At 43.2% G+C, this 17,637-nt stretch overlaps 1 protein-coding gene across 2 annotated transcripts in view; it reads left to right on the plus strand.

Moving 5' to 3' along the window:
* The window catches only part of LOC106577616 (Kv channel-interacting protein 4), a 299,837-nt gene that overhangs the window by 80,668 nt on the left and 201,532 nt on the right, over nucleotides 1-17,637 (plus strand). The window contains exon 1 of one of the 2 annotated variants that reach the window (XM_014155831.3): nucleotides 7,266-7,818. The exons of the other annotated variant lie outside the window; for it this stretch is intronic. Within the exon in view, the coding sequence (XP_014011306.1) occupies nucleotides 7,731-7,818 (88 nt within the window). The 5' untranslated portion in view covers nucleotides 7,266-7,730. Of the gene's footprint in view, nucleotides 1-7,265; nucleotides 7,819-17,637 lie in introns of those variants that run through there. 2 annotated transcript variants of the gene reach the window in all.

Genomic DNA, 17,637 nt, shown 5'->3' on the forward strand with positions numbered 1-17,637 from the left:
TCTTGCTCTTGTGACTGATTGGGTTCAAACCAGGTCTCCTGCATGTCACAAGACTGTTAGCCCACTTAGCTAAAGCCTGTAGGGATTAGTTCAGGAATTCTTAGGTGAAGGACGACATGCTGCTTGCTTAACGAATACATATTCCCTATGATTCAGCTCATACCGAGAATCGAACTCAGGACATCTGCTTCGCAAACACAGGTGACCGCCCGCCTGACGCTTTCCAACCCATCATGCTATTAAAAAAAACATTAAATTCCACAAGAAGCGATACTTCAGGCTCACGAGTGAGATTCCTAGATCCCCAACTTCTACATTAACCCCCTTAACGCACTTCACAGCGACCCCAGCGGTTGAACCAGCACAACTGTAGGTCCGAGTTCTGCCTCAAACAGTTGACTGCCCTCCTGAAGACTTTCAAACCATCGTGCTATTAAAAAAGGCCTTCAAATGCGAATGGGGCAACAATTCAGGCTGATGAGTGAGTTTCACACATCCCCATGTACTACACTAATACAAGTCTACAAGATCCAGCAAGGTTACTCACATGGTTTGGTGGTCCATGCTTATGTGATGAGAACCTTGCCTGAGACCGGAAGACATGCTAGTTTGATGTGTTACATGGTCTAGTTTCAAGCAGGGGGGGACTGGCATTTCAGGCAAATGCCAGATGGGCTGGGCCATTCTTAGCCCAGTCGGCCGGTCTACCTTGTGTTTTTTGTACAAAATTATAATCTGGCTACTAATGGGGTCCTCAAGGAAAATAATGGGCTACTGTGAGAGGGCCTGGAGAAAAAGAATGGACCGATGTGTTAGAATTGCCATCGCTGATTTCTGGTCCCATTCCGCCCCTGGTTTCAAGTCTCCGGCAAGAGTAGTCATTAGGATAACATGACCGGCTGGGTTAAGACTGTTAGCCTGTTGAGCTAAAGTCTAGGCATAGGTCCTGTGACATGGATGGGTCACTTTTTTTTTAAAGGGGGGGCTGAAGTGTAACAGGTGGTTCGGTGACCACGCTGGTTGATGAGTAACTTGAAGTTGCATTGTTCGATGCACAGGACACCTGGGTTAGAACCCTATCAGTCAAATTAACATGTCTCTGACAAGTTGCGCATCACATAGCATTGCGAGTGGCCTGACCCCACCAGCTGATACGAATGGTTCGCTACATGCAGTAATCAGTCTGGTAATTACGAGGCTACTCATCACATGGATGGATCAACCCCCCCCCCCCTCCAAAAAAACCCAAATACAACAGTGAAATGCTTACTTACACACCGTTTACCAACAATGCAGAGTTGAAAAGTATGGGAAATGTGTACAAGAGGAACTATTATTAATAATACTACTACTACTACTACTACTATATACAGGAGTACTGGTACCTAGTCAATGTGCAGGGGTACAAGGTAGTTGATGTAAAATGTACATATAGGTAGGGGTAAAAGTGACTTGGCAATCAGGATAGATAATAGAGTAGCAGCAGTGTGTGTATACTGGTTCCTCCTTTAAAAGTTGTCGTACTGCAGCACACCTTGCGGGCTGCTGCAGAATTCTATGGCCAGTTATTTAATTGTCAGCCATTTTTACCATATAATGCAAGTTAGTGCTATTTTTGACCTCCAGAGGGCATCTTTGAGAAGCATTTGGTAGTCTTCAATATTGGCATTACTAGAGAATTTAGAACCTTTTTTGTAAGGACATAGTATATGGGATTGATTTTAAGAAATTTAGCTTTAATTAATTTGATTAATATTATGGTGTTTCTATTCAATATATTCAATATATATTCAATATATATATATAATGTACAACGTGACCGTGTGTTTGAAAGAGTATTTTCCAGTAAGCAACCATTTGTTTACCTTCATTAGACAACTTTATTTCTGTAATTCAGTGATATTTATTCCCATAGTAATTCATTATGGATCCATAACTAAACATATTTGTATCATTTTATTAATGAAAGCATAAATATGCTGATGAAGAAATGCAGTACTGTACAGTATATGCTTTTTCATTTGGATAATAAAACATTTTGAAGATAAACCACCTGCATTTGTTTATTAGGCTATAGCAGAACAGCATAACAGTCCAGACGGCCCTTGCTGTGCCTGGTGAGTAGTTGGTCAAGTTCTGTTGTCAGAAGAGGAATGGAAATTTCAGGGTGAACCGACGACCTGATGAACCTGCCAGGTATGTTGACTTTGCCTGTTGGAGGTGGAGTTCCAGAGCTCACAGGTGTGCCTGACATGGATTGTGATTCCATCTCGTTCCTTGCCCTCTTCAACGCGTCATTCTCCGCCTGACTCTCCACCAATACCGCCTGGCTCTGGACCAATGCATCAGCTGTCGCCCGTATCGCTGCCCTCAGATAATGTTTCTCTTTCTGCTGGTCTGCCGTCAATGACTCAATCTCGGTCTTCAAAGTTTGAATCTGATCCATGTGCACCTTCATCTGATGAGCAGAATGGTACCGCCCAGAGCCCCCATCGATTACAGTGGCCTATGATAGAAACGGTAGATACATTTAATTCTTAGTTTGACTCCAACACACATATTTTAAGAATCTAGCAAAACTAAATGCTTTCTTGGCAACCATGTGTTTTTTTTCTTGCGGCCCGTTGTCCAGCCCTTTAACCTCTGATCTCCACGGATGGTTGTCGGCATGGTTGTATCCGCTGCAAAAACACATTCACGTTTTTACTATACAATCATTTCTATTTATTACATTTTTATTTAACCTTTATTCCATTATCATTGTTATTACACAGTATGCCTACACATTGATGGGCTATATACTTTTTTTAAAGAAAATGCACTGAAACCAAAATATCTTTTTAGTTTTGGTGCTCCTCTCAGCTCTAGCTCATTTTCAAGTCCTCTCGTGGTTATGGTCCTAACCCTGGAATGGGTAGCACCATAGAAAGAAGCTGGCTTGATGAAAACAATGTCAATTTCGTCTGTTCTTTTTGGTCGCATTTTGTTTTTATTTTTATTTTTTACATTAACAGCTCATTTTTGAATGGTAACTGTATTAAGGGTGGAGTTTGGGGCGAGGAGTACTGGAAAGGTGTGACTTTCACACCTACAGTACCCCGGTACTGAGTCTATTTTCCTGCTAATCTGGCTACAAGTGCTTTAAAACCTGTTTTCAAAATGCCATCAGCTGTCCGTCACTACTGTAAATAAAAACACAGCATCTTGTTTACGTTCTTCATTGTAACCACTATCACAAATAATTTGTATCTACCTTTCTAATTACTTTTAGAGTTTGGGATTTACAAATGTGTGCTTTTCATGTAATTTTTTGTTAAATCCAGTTCGGATATAAATAACTTTTGAGTGACGCCTTTAGTGAGAGGTCTAATGGTGACCCGATCCTGTAGGTTCATGCTCCACAACATTCGCAGAGTACGACCCTGCCTCACACAGGAAGCGGCGCAGGTCCTAATCCAGGCACTTGTCATCTCCCGTCTGGATTACTGCAACTCGCTGTTGGCTGGGCTCCCTGCCTGTGCCATTAAACCCCTACAACTCATCCAGAACGCCGCAGCCCGTCTGGTGTTCAACCTTCCCAAGTTCTCTCACGTCACCCCGCTCCTCCGCTCTCTTCACTGGCTTCCAGTTGAAGCTCGCATCCGCTACAAGACCATGGTGATTGCCTACGGAGCTGTGAAGGGAACGGCACCTCCATACCTTCAGGCTCTGATCAGGCCCTACACCCAAACAAGGGCACTGCGTTCATCCACCGCTGGCCCCCCTACCTCTGAGGAAGCACAGTTCCCGCTCAGCCCAGTCAAAACTGTTCGCTGCTCTGGCACCCCAATGGTGGAACAAGCTCCCTCACGACGCCAGGACAGCGGAGTCAATCACCACCTTCCGGAGACACCTGAAACCCCACCTCTTTAAGGAATACCTAGGATAGGATAAAGTAATCCTTCTAACCCCCCCCCCCCCCCCCTTAAAATATTTAGATGCACTATTGTAAAGTGGTTGTTCCACTGGATATCATAAGGTGAATGCACCATTTTGTAAGTCGCTCTGGATAAGAGCGTCTGCTAAATGACTTAAATGTAAATGTAATGCTTTAATATTTAATAATATCTGCCCTCCCAATTCATATCTAAGGGGCATTTTTCACGCCATTATTAGTTACATTGTTTTAGTTTGAACATGCAGACAGGCACTAAGAACAGCGGGAACGTTTCCCTAGTCAGCGCCATTATTAGTGCAATGCCCCTTAAAGTGTTGCTCTGTGCTACCCAGTGGGGCGGGGGTCCACCCGCCCCCTTCCTCCTCCTCCCTTCCCCATAGGCTAGGTCCGTCTTCTGTGCGCGGCTCTGCGGCCCATCCCGTGCCCCCTGCCTTCGTGCTTTGAACCTCGCTGGCCCACCACTATCTCAGTGGATACAGCTGGAGAACTGCAAGGCAATCCCATTTTGCGCCACTTGGGAGCCATGACCAATATATATTGTCCTGCTAATAACAGGGTTAATAATATATCTGTGAGAATATGCAAGGGGCTTTTATATAACAATAATCGCTTTTGTTTAAAAATATATATATATATTTTGTTTTCAAATAACGTAAAATTAGCAAGGAAGATGGCCATTCTTGAACATCGGGTGAGACATTGTTACAAATTTGTAAATAAAGCCAGTTTGTTACTTAGAATTATTTCTGTTTTTAGAGGGAGAAAAACCTACAGTAATCTCATGGGTCTCCCAGTCGAGGCCGGTACGGGTATTGAATCAGCATCTGTAGCAAAACAGCTTGCACTGCAATGCAGCGTTTTAGTCCGCTGCGCCACTAAGGCGCTGTACAACGTGACTGGTCAGGAGTAGGCTACAGTACTACAGAGACACAGTAGCTCCTTGGGACCCAAAAGCATAATCAGTGCTCTAACTCCCCCTTGCGCTGGTCTGGAGCAATGAAGTAGTGACGCAGGGTACCGTACTAAACCACAAAATACCTCCTAAGTCCCGCAGCATAATCGCAAAACTTTTAGTGGAGCAACCACTGTATGTAGTCTGTGTTAGTGTCAGTGTAGTATGTGTGAGTCTGTGGGTAGAGTCCAGTGACTACGTAGAGCCGGTGCAAGAGAGCCAATGCAAATAGTCAGGGGAGCCATTTGATTAATTGTTCAGCAGTCTTATGGCTTGGGGTTAGAAGCTGTTCAGGAGCTTTTTTTGGTCCCAGACTTGGCACTCTAGTATCGCTGCCAAGTGGTAGTAGAGAGATCAGTCTATGACATGGATGGCTGGAGTCTAATAATTTTTAGGGCCTCCTTCTGACACCGCCTGGTATTTTTATTTAACCTTTAACTAGGCAAGTCAGTTAACACATTCTTATTTACACTGACGGCGTATCAAAAGGACTCCTGCTGGGACTGGGGCTTGGATTAAAAAATATAGGACAAAACACACGACGAGAGACAACACAACACTACATAGAGACCTGAGATGACAACATAGCAAGGGAGCAACACATGACAACACAGCGTGGTAGCAACATAATATGGCAGCAGCACAAAACATGGTACAAACATTATTGGGAACAGACAACAGCACAAAGGGGTCCTGGATGGTTGGCAGCTTGGCCTCTGATGTACTGGGCCGTAAACACTGACTTGCTTACCCTCTGTAACGCCTTATGGTCAGATGCCAAGAGTTGCCATACCAAGCGGTGATGCAGTTAGTCAAGATGCTCTCACTGGTGCAGCTGTACAACTTTTTGATGATCCGAGAGTCCATGCCAAATCGTTTCAGCCTCCTGAGGAGGAAGAGGTGTTTTTGTGCCATCTTCACCACTGTTTGGACCATGATTGGTCCTTAGTGATGTGCACACCGAGAAACTTGAAGCTCTCGACCTGCTCCTTTTACAGCCCGTCGACGTGAATGTGGGGTGTGCTCTGCCCTCTGTTTTCTGTAGTCCACAATCGCCACCTCTGTTGCACTCTCATTAAATGGGGTGCACAGATCCTTCTGCTTCGATCTGCCACATTCTTGTTGTGCGGGGGGATGCTGAGGAATATAATGTCTGTAATAAAACTCATTGATTGAAACTCATTGACTGGGCCTGGCAATCTTTTGAAATTGTTGCATGTTGTGTTTTTATATTTTTGTTCAGTATTAGTGGGCTAACAGTCTTGTGACATGCAGGAGACCTAGTTCGAACCCGGTCAGTCACAAGAGCAAGATTAAATAGGGAGTAGAAAGGCAATCCATAAAAGGGCTGTGACGGAGCTGTTCAACATTTTTATGGTGGCTAAATAGCGGCTTTTATGACTCCCTTCTAACGAGGCCTGTGATCATCATAGACTAGGAACAGAATACGCATCCTTGCTTGAGTCTTAGCTTTCAGGGATGGGGACATAATAGCTCATAGCAAAAACGGTTCAAATGCTAGAGCCAAATTAATTGGAAGAATACATTCAACATGCCACATTGGCTTCAGAAACTACCAGAAGCTTCTGTTTACCACAGTGAGAATTTTGATTATCTGTTCTCTAACTTTCATGCCTGGCAAACTACCAGGATGTTGTCTGGTTTTGAATCTGAATTTGGGGAATGGTGTTTTTGAAAACTGAATCTGAATGCTTTTGAGAAGTTGGATATATGATACTTTGATCAACTTTAAATGATAGTTTGTGAACTTGATAGACAATGTATGAAATATCTACACTATTGAAACTGAATATACAAATATTGAACTCAAATGTTAAATTAAACTGAAAGATTATTTTAAAACTAAATACAATATTCATTCAGTTTCAAGTCGGGCGGCATGTAGCCTAGTGGTTAGAGCGTTGGGCCAGTAACCGGAAGGTTGCTAGATCGAATCCCCGCGCTGACAAGGTAAAAATCTGTCGTTCTGCCACTGAGGCAGTTAACCTACTGTTCCTAGGCTGTCATTGTAAATAAGAATTTGTTCTTAGGGAAATAAAAAAAAATACATAAAATCCTGAAATACCTGTTCAATCTTACCTCTTGCTTTCTCTCCTGGGAAACTGATTCCATTTTATTATCACTGTCAGTCATGGTCTATAGAGCAGTGTGATGTGACAGGCCCGTAATCTGCGGTCATTGCTGATTCATTGAGTTAGACACTTTCCCCCTACTACTTTCCCCTTGTTTCCTTCTCTCCTCCTTTTGCGCTATCTCTCCTCCTCCCTAGGGCCAAACAGGCCCCTCCCCCCTTGGTAACAGTCATCGAGGGCAAAACATTCTCAGATGGTGCTGAGTAGAGTAAGCAGCTGGCGTAGTAGGGGAGCGAGAGGTGGAGAGCCACTGTACAGGGAAGAAAAGAAGGGTGGAGAGAGAATAGCCTCTTCTGTAAAATAAGCTTCAGGGAGAGGAAGTGAGGGAGGGTCACTGTACAGAGAAAAAGAGGGAGTGCAAGTGATGCAGAGCAGCACCGTGGGGACCCTGAGGTAAACTGCCGGTGAGGAAATATTAATGACCCTTACAGCGCTCACTGTGCAGCGTCCCACTGGGGATCGGAGCCTAGGCGCCGGAGAAGCCCTGAGAGAGGTGTCACATTAAGAGCAGCCCCGGGGTGCTCTCCACAAAGCGCTCCCGCCACCACAACCACTCTCACACTTACACCAGGGGCACGCCGGGGAACGTAGCCACACAGTGGACTGGAGGACAGAAGAGGAACAAGAAGGATTACACCCAGAAGAAGAGTCCCCATTCCCCTCGCGACCCCTGACCCCCTGTGCCAACATGACCAGCTGCAGGAAGAGGTGCAAGAGGGAGATGTTTAAGTTCGCTCAGTACCTGTATAGACTCGTCACGGGCACGCTTCATGCAGGTAAAGTTTCTGAGGGGCTTTGTGCCATCCCTTGTCTTCTACTGTGTTTTGTGTGTACAGTAACTCTCTTGCTTTCAGTCCTGCTGAGATGGGCTGTAGCTTAACAGTTGTAATCTTGGAAGTTAAGTTGTCGTACTTTCGGAAGTTGCTCCTAAACGTGTTCATTTATGGTCACTTGCTTCATGGTGCAAAGCAGAGCACAGCTTCCACAGAAGCCTAAAACTCCCACTCAGAGCTAGCACACTTTAATGCTTGCCGTGCCTTGTGGTGTCGAGCTCATGTATACGGTCATGACTCTAGGCCAAGAGTACAGTGAAAAATACCGGAGTTGAAGTGTGCTTTATTACATGCGCCAGGTCATTGGGTATATGTGGTTGTGTGTGTGTGTGTGTGTGTGTGTGTCAGAGCGAGAGATTGGTAAGGAGGAGTGTTGAAGGGACTGAAAAAGAGATTAGTTATCTCCACCTTGGACAGGTGCCTGAATATATGTCACTGATTGCTAGTAGTGTACAACCCTTCCAGCATGCCTGAGCTACACTACACAAAATGTGACGTCGTCACTGAGAACCGTTTACACACCTTCAGCAAAGAAGCCCACAATGTGTTGTATTTTATGGTTTTGTCATAGATCAATCTGAGAATCATTATGGCTGACAATCCAACAGTCTTTCATACCTGGCCAGAATTGATTTATAGAATACTGCATTTTACTTAATATGCAGTATATTTTATGTTTAATGTTATAAACGAATCAGTTTCCTGAACATTTACTTTAACGAATTCATAATGCTGTTGGTTCCAGTGTATTCATGGACAAAGTGTGTTCTTTGTCATTGAAAGTGAAGTTTCACTCAGTGAATATATCAATCAATTGGCAAAGTTACCTTGGTCAGCGTGTTGCTTGCTCCTCAGCGAACCTCTTGACAGGTAAGTTATACAGCCATGTACTGCATCAGAGAAATGTGCATATATCTAAAATAATTCCTATAGTAACTGCCTTGTTTGCATGATTTAGGTGTCATTGTAAAACTCATCCCAAGTACGCCTATATTAACAAATGTATTATAACTTCAGCACCACCTTAACTCCCACGTCTGAGCTTTGGCGATGGGACTGATAATGAACAAATGAGATTGAACAAGATTACATATTAGATTACGTTCAATACAGAACAAAGGTTACTTATAGTAGCAGGTGGGGAGAACATGTTCTATAGATAGTGAATGCATGCGGTATTTATATAACCTACATGCATACATTATTCATTTAATCAGTGTTTGCTTATCCTTCTCGCTCATTCAGATAATGTTCATGTATTATGAGGACACTGGCTTTTGTCATCACCAGAGTACATTGTCATCTCTGTGTGGTCTCCTTAGGCTAGTAGACATCATGTCCCTGTCTTGTTAGCATGTTCATTTGGCTGTTTAGCAGAAGGGCTGGTTGATTATCTCCCTGTGTATGAGGTGGCCCTAAAGCCTCAGAGGTGCTAAATGAAAATGCTAATGACTGACAGAGGCAAATGTGCGCCTTATGAAGTGGTATGTGGGACTGAATGTACTTCATGAATAGCTGCTCAATACTCATTGCATATGGACATGAATTAATGCACACATGCCTATAATATGGTCGTCAACACTGCCTATTTCTACAATTTCTCTCCTTAAAATCTTTAACCTAACCACACTGCTAACCTTATGCCTAACCTTAAATTAAGATAAAAAACATTTGTTTTAATGAAGTTAACGATTATAGCCAATTTTGACTTTGTGGCTGTAGTAACTAGTGTTATACATGTACAGTGCATTTTTCCCCTCATCAATCTACCCCATATTTATTTTTTATATATTTTTTTGCAAATGCATTCAAAATAAAAAACTGATAATTTACATAAGTATTCTGTAAATTACTCAGTACTTTGTTGAAGCACCTTTGGCAGTGATTACAGCCTTGTCTTCTCAGGTATGACGCTGGAAGCTTGGCACACCTGTATTTGGGGAGTTTCTCCCATCTCTGCAGATTCTCTCAAGCTCTGTCAGGTTGGATGGGGAGCGTCACTGCACAGCTATGTTCAGGTCTCTCCAGAGTTGTTCGGTCGAGTTCAAGTCTGGACTCTGGCTGGGCCACTCAAGGACATTCAGAGACTTGTCCCGAAGCCACTCCTATGTTGTCTTGGCTGTGTGCTTAGTGATGTTGTCTTGTTGGAAAGGGAACCTTCGCCCCAGTCTGAGCTCCTGAGTGCTCTGGAGCAGGTTTTCATCAAGGATCTCTCTGTACTTTGCTCGGTTCATCTTTCCCTCGATCCTGACTACTCACCCTGTCCCTGCTGCTGAAAAACATGCACGGAGCAAGGAGAGTACCATCTCTCCACCAAATTAGATGTTGGTTTCCATACCTACAGGAGATTGTGGGCAGGCTACACGTCAGCAATTGTCGTTCTCCCTTGCTTCATCAGAACATGTTTATGCATTTGTTCATTGAAACATAGATATTGTTTTCTCAAAGTAGCATTATTCTGGCCTTTCATTTTACAAATTGGGCGATAATATAGGCCCAAATGAAATACATTTTTGTCAGTCATTTGTGTTTGGAAACTTCAAAGGCTGACTTATTCCAGGTCTGTGGATGCACCAGTAAAACACGCTTTTTATAAAAGGAAAGCTGAATCTACTTAGTGTATTTTGCTTAGGTATAGTCTTTTCTGGCAGTTCTCTGTTTGACAGCTAAAGCCTAACTATTTAATTATTAACAACAATAGATAAATGGAGAAGCTGTAATTCCCATTGGAGGAAGCCCAATTCCTGTAAGCTCGCTGAATTAGGAAAACCAAAAGGTTATAGACCACTTAAAGCCAGTTGAGCTGTTCTAAGTGTGCATTGTCTCTTTCTCTAAACCTCCAATACCCATTGGTGGCATCAAATTTGATTCTGACACAGCAAAGTGTTCACAATGAAATACAGTATGTACGTTTTGATCAATACTAGTATGGATTTGTAAGAAGCCTAATGGTTTGATATGGAGGTGTTGCACTTTTGCTGTGGTGCTTTTATCTGAAACGACAAAATCCAGATAATGCAACGTGGCCTTTGGTGTAGAGCGGTTGCCACTAAACTAGGCTTATGTCCCCCATCTCTAATCAGTTATTTAGTATAGTCTAGCCCTACTCAATTTCAGATATTTAGATATTTTAGCCTTTTCTTATGGGAGAATGAGAAGATGCTCTTCAAGAGTGACTTAATGTGTTGTAAACCACCAATGCTGCTGCTCATTTGTATTTGGTATGAAAACATATGCTGAGGGGTATAACTGCCAACAGCCAATGAATATGATGATGCGATGCAACAAGAAGGGCAGTCATACCTGTGATGTAGATAAAACCCACATGATTATATCAACCATTAATAATTCAACCATTAGAACCAGAATAGCATTTCCACCTCAGTTAATCCATTGTTGCAAAATCTGCAAGGGCCAATTAATTTATAGAACCTGACGTGATTCAAATTGTTTTTTTTGACCAGCGCGATGGCCGTATCACTTTGACGATCTGGTAGGAGAATGATTGATTATGCAAATTACTGGACCATAAGATTTTAATTGAGATGTTCATTGTTCTAGAATAGGCTCCACGGACATTTGATGACTTTACTTACAAAGCACAGTCCATGCATGCTCTTTCTGTTACAAACAGTCACTAAGATTGTATATTTATGCATAGGCCTACAGTGAAGTATATGTGACTTAGTATGTTGCACCGGACTGTATGTAAATTTGGTTATTTTACTGCCAACTATCATATGAATGTTACGCTCCGGTTTATTTGTGTGGATGAGGAACAATGATTATGTCCAGCGCATAAGGTTATGACGAGTACAATGGCTAGAGTCAGGCCTCCGGTTGAATTTGTATTCATGGCACACATTCTATGTTAACGCTTTCACAGAGCAGATCCTTACATTTTTTTAACAGTGATCTGCCTCCGAGAGTAAAGGGGGGGCAAATCAAAATTGTACAGGTTCTTAAGCCATTAAACAAAACATCACTATCAGCACTCAATACATTAAAAACCGCAACGATTGATCTGAGCACTGAGGGAAACAAATTTCCCTTTTAAGTAGTCATTTTCACTGATTGAGAGGGGGGAAGAAAGAGGGACTATTCACCGAAGTATTAATCAAGTGTATTAGAAGTTGTACACCAGTACATATTACGTGTTTACGCCTAAGCGGCCTAATTTCAGTCAATCCTTTCTTGTCAATATCCCTCCAGACTTGGCGCAAACACTCTGCACAAGTGTTCCAAGTCTCCCCTGTACATTAGGCCTGCCTCTTCTTTTCTATGCCGCCGGTGCCCCTGCCTGCGCTACAGACAGCGTGCGGTTAATCTGCCATTTGCTCCAGATCAGAGGCAGATATTTTCCTTTTTATTTTATTTTTCCACTCTCCGGTCGGATGGCCACCTTCGCATTCAGCTTTCACCCGGCGGCGGCTCCTATAATACATCATTTTCAGCCGGACAGGCTCAGATACCTGGTGCACATTCTGGAACATTACCTATTTCCCTCCTGTTTTGTTTGTTTTTGAATCACTTACCTGGGGAAAGTTTCCATACAATGGACTGCAACAACTTCTCTCCCTGCCTGTCAAAGTAGAGGTGTACAGGCTTCTAGATTCTCTTGGAAGCGGTTCAGTGGTCCCTCATTGATTAAGTCATTTAATTTCGCTTGTCAACGAAATTACCTTGAATTCTGTCGAGACTAATATTTTCCCCTCCTTGCTCTTCCTTATTGAGAAATGTTGTACCGTCGGGGCTTAATTCTGTCGATTCAGCAGAAGATGTGTTCATGGGAAGTTGCTTGTAGGGAGAGATTTGCATAAACATTGCAAGTGTTTGGATCCAGCCCTAACCTTAGGACATTGCTGAGACCCACTCGTCGTCTCATGTCTGTTACAAAGTAGGGTCTGTTTGGAGGTTGTTTGAGTGTGCATCAGTGTGTGTTTAGATATGAGCAAAGGTGTGCATTCACGGGACTGTCACCATTTTCCTAGTATGTTTATTTGTTTTGTCTTTGTGTGGATGTGCCCTCAAGCGTGTCTGTGATTGGGGCATGCACATGTGACTGAGCTTGTGAAGGCTTTCCCTGCCCCCTGATGGCCGGTTGTACTTCTTTCCCTCGCTTTATGTTCCACCTGTCCTCTGGAGACTGCGCTCTCAAAGCCTGTAGTCCCGGACCAAACGCTGAATATTTAATACCGAATTGGTAGATTGGGTTGGCATGTTGTTGGCCCTCACAGTACGTAGTCTACCTGTTCTGTAACCAGAGAAGGCTCACTGTTGAACTCTGTGCTAAGTGAAACCCAAATCAACCCCTAGTCTTTACCTGCTAGGCACTGTAGATCTGAAACAATTTTATACATCTAAGCAACGTGGCTAAAATTCCACCCAGCCTATCGGAAGGAAAAGCGAAGCAATGACAATATTGATTGAACCGATACACACCTTACAGACCTACATGAGTTTTTGTTGTATACAGTCCATGCAGCTCAACTCCACATTTCATTTAGATACAACAATAACAGATGGTTGACAAACGTTTCATAATGTTGTCTTTCACCTCCAGTGAACTGATATGGCATCTGCTTGAGAACCTGAGACGCATCCTTTTACCAATATACGATCTGATGTGACTCATTACTTTGCAAATTTGCTAGTTATTTCCGATAGAGCTACTCTTATCAAGATAATTGTTGGTCCATATTTTATAGTGAAAACGTACTTGGTGCGTATAGTGCTTTCTGTAACCCAGCCCAAACCCCTAAAGTCTTGACAGATTAAGCCTAGTCATTCTCTTACAGATGAACCGGTCCATTAAGTCTCTAGGATATTCTGTTGCTTGCAGCATGCACATGTTTGTCTCATAATGATACAGCAATGACTCTGCAATTGTCTTTCTTGAATTTGCAGTCCATGGAGCCGGCATGGCTCATCAAAGACATTCTGAGGCCAAAATATCACAAAGCAGCTACACAGTACAAGCATCATCATAATTAGATTTAATTTAGACGGAAGATGTTCAGACAACCCCTAGCTGCAGACGGAGCCAAGAAAGTGAAGTAGGACAATTGAATTACCGCTATCAGAGGCGAGAGCTATTTATTCTACCTCTGTGACCGAACGTCCCCAAACCCCCTTCAGCTGATCTTAGAGATCAAAGGCATTTTGTTTAATTCATCCTTCATTTAGACAGGTAACCAGGCCCAGTTGACATGACACAAGGTGACATAAGACAAGGAATGTCTGACAACGGCATTGGTAACGTAACGTCTTATCAAGCTGTTCTCCGCTCCATACATAATTGAACAAAAACGGCAAAAACTCAAGACGGTATCCATCTCAGTAGCATGTCGGCCCATGTCCAATGAATATTGACCTTTCATCGCGACCCCTTTCCCACAGTTCACTGCCTTTAGCACGAACCAGGAGGAGGTCAGCTCTCTTACCACGTCTGATTCACTGGCCCCTTGTCCCCAGATGTACCGCTGCTTTGTTGCCATCAGACTGGCATGGCTTCCTGGACCCAAGTTGGCACTGCCTGCCCGCGGGCACAAGGCGAGGGATATCGCACTCCACAGTCCAAACAACTCATCCCTCGGGCTGGGAAGGATGTAGTAAAGCAATCCATCTCACTCTTATGTTAAAGAGGGGAGGGAGAGGATGGGCATGAACAATTTGTCTTTCATTTGGCTACTCGGTTGTCTTCCGCCAAGTTTCTAAGCCAAAAAGTAAATATGCTGGTTTAAAAAAAAAAAAGATTCTTGGCTTCAGCAATTCTCCACCACGTTATAAATCAGAAGTTAAGGCAACCAGCTGTTATTCTGACTTTGATTATGTGTGTGTTTGGCTCCAACTTCCCCCCCCAAAAACCTCACGAGTGCATTATGATGTGAGCACATAGCTCACATACACACCAGTGGATATGGATGGCTCAGCCTTCTAGTAGTCATTGTAGAGCTAGAACCCCCATCGTTGAGTAGCACGTTATTAATTGGACTTACAATGAGTAATTAGATAATGATGAGCTTGTCAAATTAAAGTCACCCTCAGGGTTGAGAGAAGTGATTACAGCACCCTGTATCCAGGGGCTAGAGTTATTGTGTATACACCCCCACACCCCTGGTCTACCACAGTTTATAAACTGGGTGGTTCGAGCACTTAATGCTGATTGGCTGACAGCCGTGGTATGTCAGAGCGTATACCACGGGTATGACAAAACATGTATTTTTACTGCTCTAATTACGTTGGTAACCAGTTTAGAATAGCAATAAGGCACCTCGGGGGTTTGTGGTATATGGCCAATATACTACGGCTCAGGGCTGTATCCAGGCACTCCGCGTTGTCTAAGAACAGCCCTTAGCCGTGGTATATTGGCCATATACCACACCTCCTCGGACCTTATTGCTTAATTCTAGTTACTCCTTTGTTAATGTGTACATATTTAATGCACTGTATTCTTATACAAATTAGTATGATCTGTGTTGTATGTCGGGCAGCATTAAGATTTAGTTATTTATATGAAACAAGTTTGATCAAGTAAGAACTTTTGAATGACCGACACCCAAGGGTTGACTTTTGATTTGTTTTAGATTCATGAATTGTTCACAAACTGGAGAATTGATGTTTACATATTACGGTTGGATGTTCTGGTGCAGCTCGGGCAGTTTATGGTGTTGATTGAGGACGTAGTAGCTGAGGAATGTCACTGTTTTTCTTATTGTGTGTGTTGTATTGATTTGGTGTTTTGTGTTATTGTATTTGATTGTTGTATTACTGTGATCAGGGCACCCTTGGGAATGAGCCCCTGATCTCAAAGGGTTTTCCCTGAATAATTAAAATATTTTCATTTAAAGGAAACACCGCAAAAGTCAGTGACATTTACATTTGCTTAGGTTGTTTTTTAGTAGTCTGTGCCCGTGGCGACTGCAATACAATCAGAGAATTCACCAGCCCCTCTGGATACCGAGAAGTCATTGTTTTTCTGCGATGTACATTGGCCTACTGCTCCTGGTGATCCTAGCCAGCAGTCCATTCCAATCTAGCCCCTATAGAAAATGTAATCAGTTTTCCCATTTGCACTAATGTTTGTAAATGAGAGTCCCTTTCACTAGAAAGAATGGCCAGGGTATTTTTAGCAGCAGCGTTGGAGGGCATGGTAGAGCGCTGAGCTCTGTGTATTGGATACCTCTGTACTTTGATGCCTCCTGGGGACCCACAGACCACAGATGCCTGGGTAGCGCTGCTGCTGCAGGAGTGGAGCCAAATTGAAAACCTGCAGCGATATGGACCTGCTTCATTATTAGATAATGATGTGAAGAAGAGGCAGGGCCGTCAGACCGGAGCCGAAGGACATTGAACAGCCAACAAAGGCTTTGCCCTTTTAGATCAACACAGGGATCTTAATTTGTTTTGGTGTTGATTTGTGTTATTGGTTCCTCGTGTTTTATCACCTCAGCGACTCATTCCAATACCTCAGCACCTTTTTGTGTTTTGGTGCTCCCTCAAGTCATCATTACTGTTGTAAACTTAGATTTAAATTTAGATTACTAAATTCTCCACCCCCCTTCTCCCCGCCCTGTTGCTTACGCACTCAATCCATCTTGTTCTCTATCATCTTTCTCTTTCCCTCCCCCTCTGTCAACCATGTTGCTAATTCTCACTCTTCCTTTCTCTCTACTTCTCTTTCTCTCCCCCAGTTCTCAATCCTCTTTTTCTGGTCTTCTGATGCCTTCTCTCAATCTCATGTACCTTTTCCTCCCACTCTTTCGTCAGTGTTTTACGTTAGCGTCGGCTGTCTGCTAATCATTTTCAGCCGGCTATATTTTCCACCTCATATTAACTAGGCTACTTTTCAAATAAAAGTTTACATTTCCTGGCCTCCCGAGTGGCGCAGTGGTCTAAAAAATGTAATAATAATAGGGATGCAGGATATCAGTAAGCATATCGGAATCGGCCGATATTAGCTAAAAATGCCAACACCGGCATCGGCCCGATGTCTAGTTTAACGCAGATGTGCAAAATCGATGTCGAAGCTGACTTGCATTCCTATATAACATAGGTAGATGACGTAATGAAGCCACAAAAAATACAGCGCTACACGTGCAACACAGCATTCCTAACCTAGCCCACAATGACTGCTGGGTGGATCTATTTTGACATTTCAAAGGAAGATAACAAAAAGGCCATATGCAACATTTGTGCTGCTATTATTTCCCGAGGAGGAGAGAAAGTGAAATAGTTCCTTAGTTAAACACACATCCATGAGCTACTTGCTATGGGCGTCACTGCTATTAGCTTCAAGACTGACATTTGGACCAGCAATGTCAGCCCCATGAGCATGCGGAGTCTGACAGCACACTGGGTTGACAAGGATTTCGTACTGAGGAAAGCCATATTGCATGCTCAAGAATGTGCTGGTTCTCATACTGCTGCTGCCATTTCAATGGCATTTGAGAACATGTTTGAAACTTGGAAACATGAACACACTCCTAGCTCCATTCGAACAACTGACTGGAGAAATAAGCTCATCAACTGCGTCTGCAGCAGACGTGATACCCTCTGTCATGGCATTGAAACACCTGCTCAACAAAACTGCCAATACAGACCGTGGGGTTAAAACTTGCAAAAGTACTCTACTAGAGGCTGTGAACAAGCGATTTGGTGGCATTCTCTCTGAGTCTCTTTACTGTGTCGCCACCATGCTCGATGCTAGGTACAAGGACCGCTACTTCGATGCAGACACGAAACCGTGCTTACATGAAATGT

This window comes from Salmo salar, chromosome 18 (assembly GCF_965601325.2).
Source record: "Salmo salar chromosome 18, fSalSal1, whole genome shotgun sequence".
Taxonomy (NCBI): Eukaryota; Metazoa; Chordata; class Actinopteri; order Salmoniformes; family Salmonidae; genus Salmo; species Salmo salar.